The 14,945-nt window shown below is 38.3% G+C and overlaps 1 protein-coding gene across 6 annotated transcripts in view; it reads left to right on the top strand.

The window, feature by feature from the left end:
• Positions 1 to 14,945, top strand: part of hmgcll1 (3-hydroxymethyl-3-methylglutaryl-CoA lyase like 1) — a 73,892-nt gene that overhangs the window by 52,924 nt on the left and 6,023 nt on the right. For 5 of the 6 annotated variants that reach the window (XM_061957663.1, XM_061957509.1, XM_061957438.1 and 2 more), the window contains exons 8-9: positions 217 to 342; positions 4,965 to 6,224. In XM_061957663.1, coding sequence (XP_061813647.1) covers positions 217 to 342; positions 4,965 to 5,069 — 231 coding nt within the window. In that variant the 3' untranslated portion in view covers positions 5,070 to 6,224. Of the gene's footprint in view, positions 1 to 216; positions 343 to 4,964; positions 6,225 to 14,945 lie in introns of those variants that run through there. The other variant, XM_061957398.2, reaches the window with a different exon arrangement.

Here is a 14,945-nt window from a genome sequence, read left to right as displayed (position 1 = left end):
CTGAGGTTAGATACAATATTTTTTTAAGGCATATATAAAAAATAAAATATAGACGATAAATAAATAAAAACATAGTAAAAATAATACTAATACTGTAGTAATAATTGCAATATCTTAAAAAGTTCAGTAAAAAGCTGGATTAAAAAGTGGTTGAACTTTTTTTTTTTAATTGCAAAATGTACACTAATGGATTTATACTGTCCTGTATCCTTGTAGATGGGGGTGTGCGTGGTGGACTCTGCAGTGGCCGGCCTGGGAGGTTGCCCGTATGCTAAGGGATCATCTGGCAATGTTTCAACAGAGGATGTCCTCTATATGCTCCACGGCATGGGCATCGACACTGTAAGTGCACACGCTCCCGACAGACCTTCTGTAAATGTACAGTATGTGTCCACTATCCCAGCATGCACATCTCCCAGGCTCCATTTACATAAACATACAGTATATGGCTCTGCAAACATACTTTTCTGTCAGGGTTTATTTTACAACATCAGTGGTTTTGCACAACTTCATGCGCCCACACTGTTGGCTGCTCTGACCCATGAACTATTTATTTAACAATCTCTACCCCTGCTGGTGGAACGTTTTCGGTACAGGGTGCACTGCAGCAATATTTGGATTTGCTCTTTTTTTTAAACAATTAGGGTTAGGGTTAACAATCAATTCAATACTATTTTATATCATATATGGTATATCAATCTAATGATACATTTATTTATACTGTATGTATGTATGTATGTATGTATATATATATATATATATATATATATATATATATATATATATATATATATATATATATATATATATATATATATATTTATATATATATATATATATATATATATATATATATATATATATATATATATATACACATATGTGTGTATGTAATATATATATATAGATATATGTATATATACATCAATCAAATGATATATATATATATATATATATATATATATATACATACGCATATGTATGTATGTAATATACATATATAGATATATGTATATATACATCAATCAAATGATATATATATATATATATATATATATATATATATATATATATATATATATATATATTATCCTGTATATATACACTATATTGCCAAAAGTATTTGGCCACCTGCTTTGGCTCACATATGAACTTGAAGTGTCATCCCATTCCTAACCCATAGGGTTCAATATGATGAAGGTCCACCTTTTGCAGCTATTACAGTTTCTGCTTTTCTGGGAAGGCCGTCCACAAGGTTGCCGAGTGTGTTTGTAGGAATTTTCCACCATTCTTCCAAAAGCGCATTGGTGAAGTCACACACTGATGTTTTTCAAGAAGGCCTGTCTTTCAGTCTTCGTTCCAATTCATCCCAAAGGTGTTCTATCGGGTTCAGGTCAGGACTCTGTGCAGGCCAGTCAAGTTCATCCACACCAGACTCTGTCATCCATGTCTTTATGGACCTTACTTTGTGCACTGGTGCACAGTCATGTTGGAAGAGGAAGGGGCCCGCTCCAAATTGTTCCCACAAGGTTGGGAGCATGAAATTGTCCAAAATGTTTTGGTATCCTGTAGCATTCAAAGTTAATTTCACTGGAACTAAGGGGACAAGCCCAACTCCCGAAAAACAACCCCACACCATAATTCGTCCTCCACCAAATTTCACACTCGGCACAATGCAGTCTGAAATGTACGGTTCTCCTGGCAACTTCCAAACCCAGAATATTTAGGAGCGAGGAAATTTCAGGACTGGGTTTGTTGCACAGGTGGCATCCTATGACAGTTCCACGCTGGAAATCACTGAGCTCCTGAAAGCGGCCCATTCTTTCACAAATGTTTGTAGAAACAGTCTCCATGCCTAAGTGCTTGATTAGGACACCTGATTCTGTTTCTGGTGGCCAAATACCTTTGGCAATATAGTATATATATATATATATATATATATATATATATATATATATATATATATATATTAATTAAGGTGTACGGTATACCGGTTCTAATAAAGTACTGCTGTAATAGTTAATTGGAAATGGTACTAAATTGCTTTTGAAAAAATACTGGTACCGTTTTATGCTGCTGTGTGGCGGTGACTCCAGAGCCGAGGCGCATGATGTTGTGTGTCAACACGCACACAGAGAGCGCATTTAAGCAATAACATCGAGGAGAGGTACAATGGCAAAAAACTGCTATTCTACCGGTTAATGAAGGGGGTGGTGAAGTGCAATATGGAGGTGTTTGGGCTTCAAAACTATCGATAAAGGTGACACTTTTAACAGGGAGGCGCCACGCTGCAGGTGTTGCTTTAAAACACGCCTCGCCCAAACTTGGCGATTAGTATTACCACCTTTGCTTCAAACCTAGGTAAACGTTTAAATGATAAACATTTAGATCTGCACAAGGAATTAAAAAGAGTGACAGGTAATAATGTAGATGTTACACCTTGTTTTTCGACTCCCATGCAGACCTTAGTCGAGGAGCACAGGGCAGACGTTCCCTCTAGGGCAGATATTTTTGTCGAGGGTAACACCCTTCACTTTAACGTAACCCATTGGTCTGTTGGTTACAACAGACCAATGGGTCTGCTAAACTCCGCTTTCAGGTCAGAATGATGAGGCTGCCAATTCGTGACAATCGCTTTATTATTAGTTTTGCAGGACACAACTGGACCCATTCATCACTTTACTGCACAGTGCACACTCTACCTCTCTCTCTTTAATCGACCACTCACTCACTGATGTCACTCGGACAACACATTGCCATTCTCGCAAACACACATACGCTACGCTCATAGGTCAGTCAGCTCCCCTGCTGTGAACATGTAAAATCGTAGATGCGCACACAACTGCTGGGCTTGATGCCAAATATTAGCGGAGTTAAAACCGCCCATTTAGCGCCAACTAATGCAAGTGAAATGACAGAAATGCGTAACAAATTCCTACAAATTGTGTTTTATCTTTAACAATGTGTGTTTTACCTGCTACATGGCTTATCTGTGTACTATTATTCATAGTTTTGTTTTTATTATTTACTAATAATAGTATTTCTCTTAAAGCACAAGCCAGGAGTGGCAACCATACATCATTAATAATGTAACATAATGTCAATAAAGCCTTTTATTCTATTGTAACCTAATCCTTGACTATGGCAGACTATATATGCAACACCAAAAGCCCAATATGTTTAATGCCTTTTAATTTTCAACCATCTAAAATTGTTGTTTGAGTGCAATAGGAAACATATGTTTAATGTATTGTAAGATTTTCTGTTAAAATAAAGCCAATATTGACATTTTTAGTAGTTTCCTTCATTTTATAAAGTATTGAAAAGTATCGATATACATTACCAAATCGATATATATTACCACATTTTTGGTATCGGGACAACCCTAATATATATATATATTGTTGTTGTTTGTTTTTCTCTTTGGCACATATTCAAATTATGCCTTAAAGGAATTAACCTAAAAAATTGAATGTACTGTACATCTAGCCATTGATATTCTTTAGACAGAAAACTAGTTAAAGGGGAACATTATCACCAGACCTATGTAAGCGTCAATATATACCTTAATGTTGCAGAAAAAAGACCATATATTTTTTTAACCGATTTCCGAACTCTAAATGGGTGAATTTTGGCGAATTAAATGCTTTTCTATTATTCGCTCTCGGAGCGATGACGTCACAACGCAATCCGCCATTTTCTCACTTTCGTCGGTGTGTTGTCGGAGGGTGTAACAACACGAACAGGGACGGATTCAAGTTGCACCAGTGGCCCAAAGATGCGAAAGTGGCAAGAAATTGGACGGAATTTGTTCAAAATACGAGGCTGTGGGGAAAGCCGACGAAATGGTCAGTCGTTTGTTTCGCACACTTTACCGACGAAAGCTATGCTACGACAGAGATGGCAAGAATGTGGATATCCTGCGACACTCAAAGCAGATGCATTTCCAACGATAAAGTCAAAGAAATCTGCCGCCAGACCCCCATTGAATCTGCCAGAGTGTGTGAGCTATTCAGGGACAAAGGACCTCGGTAGCACGGCTAGCAATGGCGGCAGTTTGTTCCCGCAGATGAGCGAGCTAAACCCCCTGGATGTCTTGGCTCACACCGCTTCTACCGTCCCTTATGCCACCGAAGATGATCAAGAGAAGAATATCGACCCTAGCTTCCCTGGCCTGCTGACATCAACTCCAAAACTGGACAGATCAGCTTTCAGGAAAAGAGAGCGGATGAGGGTATGTCTACAGAATATATTAATTGATGAAAACTTTATTCATTACTCGCGGTTTTACGTAAATTATTATACACAAACTGTGTTTACCAATAATTTAGCTTAAAAACATTTATTTTTTTCAATCATTCGAGTACATTCGGGTAGTCTTGTGTAATGCAGTATTTTGTGTCTATTTAGGTATGGTTAACCTGACTGCTGAAATCGTGGAAAAATATATGTTCTTAGCGCGCCTGAAATGGGCTGTCTGCACTCTCAAAGTGCATGTTGTTGCCAAATGTATTTCATATGCTGTAAACCTAGTTCATAGTTGTTAGTAATTATCTTTTCAGACAGTGTTAAGCCGCTGAAATCCGAGTCTGAATCCGAGCTAATAGAACCTTGCTGTTCTATCCGCCATGTTTGTTTGTATTGGCATCACTGTGTGACGTCACAGGAAAATGGACGGGTGTATATAACGATGGTTAAAATCAGGCACTTTGAAGCTTTTTTTAGGGATATTGCGTGATGGGTAAAATTTTGAAAAAAACTTCGAAAAATAAAATAAGCCACTGGGAACTGATTTTTAATGGATTTAACCCTTCTGAAATTGTGATAATGTTCCCCTTTAAGACCGCAACAACAGAGCCTCAGGTGGCTGTAACCAATTGCTGCACTCTATTGTTCCTCCTTAACGGTCAATTAGCATTGCCATTCCTTGTTTTAATATTTGCTAATGTATTCTTTTCATTTAGGGGGTAAACCTTGCCAAAATCCTGGAGGCAGGTGACTTCATCTGCAATGCTTTACGTCGCAAGACAAACTCCAGAGTTGCTCAGGCAAGAAGCAGGATGCTATGATCTTGTTTCTGACATATATTTGACTGGATTTCCTGTACTGTAAGTGCTCTCATTATTGCTGCTGCCTTTAAATTTGCCTATGTTGACGGAAGTTTGCCTCGTTTTTTGGTCCTGCAATAACATGTCTGACAGTCATTTAAATAACCTCATTCTGTTTCCTCATACCCACACATTGATATCAACCAGTATTTGAATTGTGGTTTGCAATATCAATTATATTAAAATTAGGGCTGTCAATTAATCTGATTTTTACAAATCAGATTAATCACATTTTGGAATTTGGATTAATCATAAATAATCACAGGCGATTACTCGCTTGTATAATTAACAATTGCTTACGAAAAGACCCCAATATTTCATATGCAACTTTATTGTCAGAATATCATCCAGGAATGTTTTTAAAAGTTTTAATTAAATGCATGTCATTTATTTGCACAGAACTTGGTGACAGTGTTATTAAAAGTTCTTACAGGCTGTATTTTAGTGTGAAATTTACCAGCAAGGCATCACGGTGGTACAGTGGTGAGGGCTCGTGCCTCACAGCGAGAAGGTTTTGGGTCTTTTTCTGAGTTTGCATGTTTTCCCAGTGACTGCGTGGGTTATTTCTCCCGACTCCAAAGACATGCGACCCCGAAAGGGACAAGCGGTAGAAAATGAATGGATGGTTTTACCAGTCAGCACAACAGTCGGGGTCTCCTCGCTCAACTTTGTACGGACGTATGCATTGAATTGATCGCCGACAGTCTAGCGCTTAAAGTAAAAGACCATGAAACGGACAAAAGAAATTGCATGATTACGGTAATCAAAGTTTGTTCATAATTAATGCAATCATTTTTTGTCAATCAATTAATCAATCAATGTTTATTTATATAGCCCTAAATCACAAGTGTCTCAAAGGGCTGCACAAGCCACAACGACATCCTCGGTTCAGATCCCACATCAGGGCAAGGAAAAACTCAACCCAATGGGACAATGAGAAACCTTGGAGAGGACTGCAGATGTGGGGACCCCCGCCCCAGGGCAACCGGTGCAATGGACGTCGAGTGGATCTAGCATAATATTGTGAGAGTCCAGTCCATAGTGGATCTAACATAATAGTGAATTATTATTTGTGAATAATCAAATAAGGTAATTCGTTAATTTTGACACCCTAATTAACATACTGTATTTTTCGGACTATAAGGTGCACTTACATTTTTTTAATTTTCTCAAAAATTCGACAGTGCGCTTTATACCCCGGTGCGCCTAATGTACGGCATAATTCTGGTTGTGCTTACTGACCTCAAAGCAATGTTATTTGGTACTTTGTAATGATAAGTGTGACCAGTAGATGGCAGTCATACATAAGAGATACGTACAGACTGCAATATGATGGCAGTAAACAACACCAAAACGTTAAATGTTCCATTGAGAATATAGAACATTACACACGGCGCTCAAAAATCTGTCAAAATGTTTTAAGTACGACTTCGGTAAGCTATGAAGCCGCACCGCTTGATGGATTGTCGGCGCATTAAACATACGAGTATTATTACGATACTTGTATAAGGACCGCAAAATGGCACCTATTAGCAGACATATTACCTGGTGTTTTGTTTCGTGATGTTATGCAAAACCAACTTTTCTTACCTTCTGGTACCTGCTGATGTGTATTTGGGATCTGCATAAGTCCTGAAAATGTGCGCGTGTCCGCCATTGTAGTCCGTGCCGACACCGTAGTCATAAGCTTTTTCTTTTTCTCTACCTTCTTATGTGGCATTCATCCTCCGCTGTTGCCATTTCTAATATAAAGTAGTGTAAAGTTCTTACTTATGTCTGTCAGTAGACTAGCTATCAAAGCGCTAAAAACTGTAGTGGGATTACATAATTCACCCATGGAACTTTAGTTATTAGAGGGTCCCGGTCGGACGTTTTTTCTCGGGACACATTTCCGGTGCTGATTTTGCGTTATTGAGCCACGGATGAGAAGATGCTGCTCCGTTATTGATTTAAGTAAAGTCTGAATGTCATTTAAACAGTGTGGAAGTCGCTTCCTAGCAGCTCCACTGTAGACACGGCACAAGAGCCAAGCGTGCAGGTTTAACAAAGTTTAAAGTTTTTCACAAGCTTTTTCAAAGTTTTTCGGCATGTCGTGACGTTGCCGTCACTCCCAATCCTCTCTCCCTCTCTGCTCCCGGCTGCTTACTGTTAGAGGCAACAGATGATTAGATTAACACGTACCACCTGTGAAATCTAATCACCTGCCAGCTGTGTCTTGCCGTCACCACATTCCCCGCCCCTGCCCGCTGGTGCTCGTCTTCAGTACCGTGGACAGTGGCGGTGACTTTTCCTCCTACAAGCAGCGCTGACTACACTTTCCCTCCACAAACAGTTAGCGCCATCTTTTGACACTTCTTTGACTCCAGTCCTTGCACGCTACACCGCTACAACAAAGATGACGGGGAGAAGACGCTGCCGAAGGTGAGCCACGTAAATAAGACCGCCCACAAAACGGCACATCCTGAGGAGACGCTCAGAAAGCTACTTGAAGATGACTTGTAAAACATAATCTGTGCAACACTTTCACCAAAGAACCACCATTGATTGTTTTTTTTGATTGATTGGAGCTTTTATTAGTAGATTGCACAATACAGTAGATATTCCGTACAATTGACAACTAAATGATAACACCCGAATACGTTTTTCAACTTGGGTCCATGTTAATCAATTCATTGTAAATCACCATCACATGTTATGTGGACCACATAACATGTTTTAAATTTAGAAAAAAAACATAATATGACCACTTTGATGCGCCTTATTGTATGAAAATAGACCTGAATAGATCCGCTCATCGGCAGTGCGCCTTATAATCCGCTGCGCCCTATGGTATGAAAAGTACGGTATACTGCAGCTGGAGGACTGCAAAATGTATGACTCGATACATGCTTTTTAGACACTTTTACAACTCATTTATTTCACACATAATCCCAGCAAAAGGTCACTCCTGAATTACTTACATAGTTTAGGGTTTTCATAACAGAAAAAAAGATTACATTTAATTATTTTTGAGTATATTTGAATTTATGTCAGGTCAGATTATGGGGAGAGCAATTATGTCAAAAACACATCACAATGAAGCCAGTATTTGCCTGAAATCATGCCAAACATCGTTATTATGATAGTCATGATGCTGATGTTTCATCTTTCATGGTAATAAATCAGTCAAATCCCGCTAAAGCTCATTTGTCCTCATGCTCCTCGTGGCACATCTGGTCTGTAATGAATCCATTACTATTCATCATCTTAACAATTGTCACTTAAGTTAATTGAAAAAGAAGCAAATGCCAGTCCGGTAAAATTGCACATCACTAATAGAAAGGTTGAGGAGTAATTGTATGTATTTGCATACATCTTTTTAAAGCCATTTTGATTGACTCCCTACAAAGGTCCATTCTCATTAGGTAAGAGTCAAGACCAGGGGTGTTAAACGTACGGCCCGCCAACAGGTTTTATCCGGCCCGCAAGATGAGTTTGCTAAGTATAAAACGAACCTGACATTTTTGAATGAAAGAAACTGCTGTTCTAAATATGTCCACTAGATGTCGCAATAGCAATTCTTTGTATCTTTGTAGATGGTGCTACATATGTACAAAATAAACCACATGATGTTAGTGCATCAGTTGAGGAAAATAATCAAACTACATAAATAACATCCTGTAATTTGATGTTGATATAATTTTTCCATCTTGATAGATTGAAAATCAACACCAATGAGTTGACTGATGAACATTATCACATAATTTACTCCAAAAAATATAAATAACAACAAATAAAGATAGAATACTATTAAAGGGGAACATTATCACCAGACCTATGTAAGCGTCAATATATACCTTGATGTTGCAGAAAAAAGACCATATTTTTTTTTTAACCGATTGAGAGAATGGGTGAATTTTGGCGAATTAAACGCCTTTCTATTATTCGCTCTCGGAGCGATGACGTCACGTTGTGACGTCACATCGGGAAGCAATCCGCCATTTTCTCAAACACATCATTGTCGGTGTGTTGTCGGAGGGTGTAACAACATGAACAGGGACGGATTCAAGTTGCACCAGTGGCCCAAAGATGCGAAAGTGGCAAGAAATTGGACGAAATTTGTTCAAAATACGAGGGTGTGAGGAAAGCCGACAAAATGGTCAGTCGTTTGTTCCGCACACTTTACCGACGAAAGCTATGCTACGACAGAGATGGCAAGAATGTGTGGATATCCTGCGACACTCAAAGCAGATGCATTTCCAACGATAAAGTCAAAGAAATCTGCCGCCAGACCCCCAATGAATCTGCCGGAGTGTGTGGGCAATTCAGGGACAAAGGACCTCGGTAGCACGGCGAAGCAATGGCGGCAGTTTGTTCCCGCAGACGAGCGAGCTAAACTCCCTGGATGTCTTGGCTCACACCGTCCCTTATGCCACCGAAGATGATCAAGAGAAGATTATCGACCCTAGCTTCCCTGGTCTGCTGACATCAACTCCAAAACTGGACAGATCAGCTTTCAGGAAAAGACAGCGGATGAGGGTATGTCTACAGAATATATTAATTGATGAAAACGTTATTCATTACTCGCGGTTTTACGTAAATTATTATACATAAACTGTTTACCAATAATTTAGCTTAAAAACATTTATTTATTTAAATCATTCGAGTACATTCGGGTAGTCTTGTGTAATGCAGTATTTTGTGTCTATTTAGGTATGGTTAACCTGAGTGAAGTCTCCCCATTATTTTGTTACAGGTGTTACAGGTTGATAGTTGTTAGTTTCCTTTAATGCCAAACAAACACATACCAATCGCTGGTTAGAAGGCGATCGCCGAATTCGTCCTCGCTTTCTCCCGTGTCGCTGGCTGTCGTGTCGTTTTCGTCGGTTTCGCTTGCATACGGTTCAAACCGATATGGCTCAATAGCTTCAGTTTCTTCTTCAATTTCGTTTTCGCTACCTACCTCCACACTACAACCATCCGTTTCAATACATTCGTAATCTGTTGAATCGCTTAAGCCGCTGAAATCCGAGTCTGAATCCGAGCTAATGTCGCTATACCTTGTTGTTCTATCCGCCATGTTTGTTTGTATTGGCATCACTGTGTGACGTCACAGGAAAATGGACGGGTGTATATAACGATGGTTAAAATCAGGCACTTTGAAGCTTTTTTTAGGGATATTGCGTGATGGGTAACATTTTGAAAAAAACTGGGAAGTGATTTTTAATGGTTTTAACCCTTCTGAAATTGTGATAATGTTCCCCTTTAACCGCAACATGTAAGTGTAAAAAAAAAAACCAAAAAACAATATCATTATGATTTGTACAATTTCAGAATGTGCTTGTTCTATTTTTAAACAAAGAAAACAATCTGAAGTTGTCTTTATTTGTAAGTTATCGTGCCGTGATTTTACCAGTCCGGCCCACTTGGGAGTAGATTTTTTTGTCCATGTGGACAAAAAAATTAAAATAAATAAATAAATCGAAAATTAAAATGACTAGATTAGTTTAAAAGTAAATAGTTATAAAATAATGCAGACGTTCTAAAATGGTCAAGACGCTCATGCTCAAAACTATATTTGTGCAAAAGCTGGGCTTCTTCACTATTTTAACCCTACAGTTTTTTATTGCATAATTATATACCAGTAATAATACACATTCTTTTTGAAAAACTTGTGTTATTTTGTGTGCATTAATACTTCAAGAAGACAGGATATCAGAAAGTATATATGCTAGAGTTGTTTGGGTCGGCGTGGCTCGGTTGTTATAGCGGCCGTGCCAACCATTTAAGTGTTGCAGGTTTGGTTCCTGCTTCCGCCATCCCAGTCACTGCCGTTGTGTCCTTGGGCAAGGCACTTTACCCACCTGCTCCCAGTACCACCCTTGCTGGTTTAAATGTAACTTAAATATGTAGATAATGGGTTTCACGATGTAAAGCGCGTTGAGTCTCCGGAGAGAAAACGCTATATGAATATAATTCCCTTCGCTTTCAGGTCAAAGAGGGGTAGAGGGAGATAAATATTACATTTTTAAAACCTGACTGACAACCAGGGACAGGTGTGTCTCCTGATTGTCAATGAGGAACATGTTAGAAAAAAAATAACCAAACACGGGAAAACGTCCAAAAAAAGGTAATGTTCTAAAATACAGTAGATCTTTGCTGTTTGCGGATGTGACATTCCCAAACCACCTGCAAATGGATATGGTATGAGTTTATTTGGAACATACAGTTACAATGTGGTAGATCACATGTTGACGCTTTCACATTGCAACATGTCTTATGAGTAAACAAACGCAAATGAATTCAAGTAATTAAAACACCCATGCATTGTTTGACATTGTATGCTACGCCGACTCACTCCTCCGCACCCCCAAATCCTCCTGCTAGCTTGATGTTGACATTCACCTCCTATTGTGTGCTTAGCCGTTGTGTAGCTGCTAGCTCCTAGTAGTATATAGCCTACCATGTTTACAATTTGTAAATGACCTGACTAAAATCCAAGAAAAGACCAACTTTGTGTGCTTATTGGAGGACCTTTAGATGTTAACTGACTGTCCAGTGTTGCATAAGTAAACACGCTGCAGGACTGCTTGTATCAGAGATTGTATCAAATATTTTAGATGCAAGCGGATTTTATCCGATTCTTTTTTTGTTGTTGCTTTAATCGGACCAATATCCGATTTCAACATTGGATCGAGACACCCCTACTATGTTGCGGTGGCATAGCATAGATCAGTGTTTTTCAACCTTTTTTGAGCCAAGGCACATTTTTTGCGTTGAAAAAATCCGGAGGCACACCACCAGCAAAAATCATTAAAAAAACGAAACTCAGTTGACAGTAAAAAGTCGTTTAAACCATTACCAACCATGCATCACTATAGCTCTTGTCTCAAAGTAGGTGTACTGTCACGACCTGTCACATCACACCGTGACTTATTTGGAGTTTTTTGCTGTTTTCCTGTGTGTAGTGTTTTAGTTCTTGTCTTGCGCTCCTATTTTGATGGCTTTTTCTCTTTTTTTGGTATTTTCCTGTAGCAGTTTCACGTCTTCCTTTGAGCGATATTTCCCGCATCTACTTTGTTTTAGCAATCAAGAATATTTCAGTTGTTTTTATCCTTCTTTGTGTGGAAATTGTTGATTGTCATGTCATGTACATTGTGGACGTCACCTTTGCTCCACAGTATGTCTTTGCTGTCGTCCAGCATTCTGTTTTTGTTTACTTTGTAGGTTAGGTTTTGGTTTTGTTCTGCATAGCCTTCCCTAAGCTTCAATGCCTTTTCTTAGGGGCACTCACCTTTTGTTTATTTTTGGTTAAAGCATTAGACACCTTTTTACCTTCACACTGCCTCCCGCTGTTTCCGACATCTACAAAGCAATTAGCTACCGGCTGCCACCTACTGATATGGAAGAGTATAACATGGTTACTCTGCCGAGCTCTAGACAGCACCGACACTCAACAACAACACATAATTTGCAGACTATAATTACTGGTTTGCAAAAAATATTTTTAACCCAAATAGGTAAAATTAGATAATCTCCCACGGCACACCAGACTGTATCTCACGGCACACTAGTGTGCCGCGGCACAGTGGTTGAAAAACACTGGCATAGATTACCAGTGCCTCAGGTAGTTAGACCTGTAATGTTCCTTGGGTACCACCGGTACAAAAACAACATTTTATTTGCTCCTTTTTAGTCACAGTATTTCTTGTGTTCAACCCCGAAAAAGCTAAAGTGAGACAAAATGAGGCTCTAAATCAGGCGTGTCCTAACTACGGCCCACCGGTGCCTTAATTTTTTGCCCGCCCTACAGCACAAGTTAAATAAACAATTGGCCCGCAGCGGTGTAACCATATCATATACAAATATCCAGTGGTCTGATTACTGCCATTTTGTTCCCATCTGGTGGCCAACAAATGTAACTCTACCATGAATTGATTTGCCCAATTTAAGTCTATGAGCATGAATTGATGGAGCGTACTCGTATTAGAACAGAACCTGAACAGTCCAGGTGTGATTTATTGAATGTCCTGAGATTACAGAGACCTGCATGAATGAGAACATTCATAGACACTCTGCCATTAACTGTACTTTCAAGGTAATGAAGTACAGCATGGACTTATATGACCCAATCCAAACAACCTTCCCTAGTCAAGGTGCAGAAAACAAATAGTCAAGCAGTACAACAAGTCAACACACATGGTCACACATGGCACAACCTGCTCATTGAACTGTGTGCATATTATAAAAAACTCCCAAACAACAAAAATTAAAAAAATCTGAATTACACCAAAATGAAATCATTACAAGGGATGATGGGAAAAATGCAAAACACACTCTCCACACTTATCCATGTTTGGCACATTTTAGCTGATTGGTATTTCTGATTGATTAAAAAAACCTTATGGAGGTCATCATGGAAGTAATCAAGGCAGGAGATGAACTTGCACATACTCTTAATAACCAAATATAATAATTATTGATTATATCCATTATATTATACTAATAATATTATATACATATATATATATATATATATATATATATATATATATATATATATATATATATATATATATATATATATATATATATATATATATATTACAAGTGCTAAACTTCATATTAGGTGCTAAACTTCATATTAGGTCTGCCGTTCATAAATCCAATCTTTTCTATTTTCTAGTATTGATTAATATGAACGATTTTCTTTTAAAACGATCTTGGTTTGATACCTACCTTCCGGAAGGTAAACTTGCCGAGCAAAGATTGATGTAGTTTAAATTTAGGAATATGAATCGATATATATATATATATATATATATATATATATATATATATATATATATATATATATATATATATATATACATATATATATACAGTCGTGGTCGAAAGTTACTTTAATACACTTGTAAAGAACATAATGTCATGGCTGTCTTGAGTTTCCAATAATTTCTACAACTCTTATTTTTTTGTGATAGAGTGATTGGAGCACATACTTGTTGGTCACAAAAAACATTCATGAAGTTTGGTTCTTTTATGAATTTATTATGGGTCTACTGAAAATGTGACCAAATCTGCTGGGTCAAAAGTATACATACAGCAATGTTAATATTTGGTTGCATGTCCCTTGGCAAGTTTCACTGCAATAAGGCGTTTTTGGTAGACATCCCCAAGTTTCTGGCAAGCTTCTGGTGGAATTTTTGACCACTCCTCTTGACAAAATTGGTGCAGTTCAGCTACATGTGTTGGTTTTCTGACATGGACTTGTTTCTTCAGCATTGTCCAAATGTTTAAGTCAGGACTTTCTGAAGGCCATTCTAAAACCTTATTTCTTGCCTGATTTAGCCATTCCTTTATCACTTTTGACGTGTGTTCGGGGTCATTGTCCTGTTGGAACACCTAACTGCGCCCAAGACCCAACCTCAGGGCTGATGATTTTAGGTTGTCCTGAAGATTGTGAAGGTAATCCTCCTTTTTCATTGTCCCATTTACTCTCTGTAAAGCACCAGTTCCATTGGCTGCAAAAAAGGCCCAGAGCATAATACTACCACCACCATGCTTGGCGCTAGGCATGGTGTTTCTGGGATTAAAGGCCTCACCTTTTCTCCTCCAAACATATTGCTGGGTATTGTGGCCAAACAGCTCAATTTTTGTTTCAGTAGACCCATAATAAATTCATAAAAGAACCAAACTTCATGAATGTTTTTTATGACCAACAAGTATGTGCTCCAATCACTCTATCACAAAAAAATGAGAGTTGTAGAAAGTATTGGAAACTCAAGACAGCCATGACATTATGTTCTTTACATGTGTATGTAAACTTTTGACCACGACTGTATATATATATATATA

Source organism: Nerophis lumbriciformis, linkage group LG02, assembly GCF_033978685.3.
Source record: "Nerophis lumbriciformis linkage group LG02, RoL_Nlum_v2.1, whole genome shotgun sequence".
Lineage (NCBI taxonomy): Eukaryota > Metazoa > Chordata > Actinopteri > Syngnathiformes > Syngnathidae > Nerophis > Nerophis lumbriciformis.
This window is presented reverse-complemented; position numbering and strand designations above follow the sequence as displayed.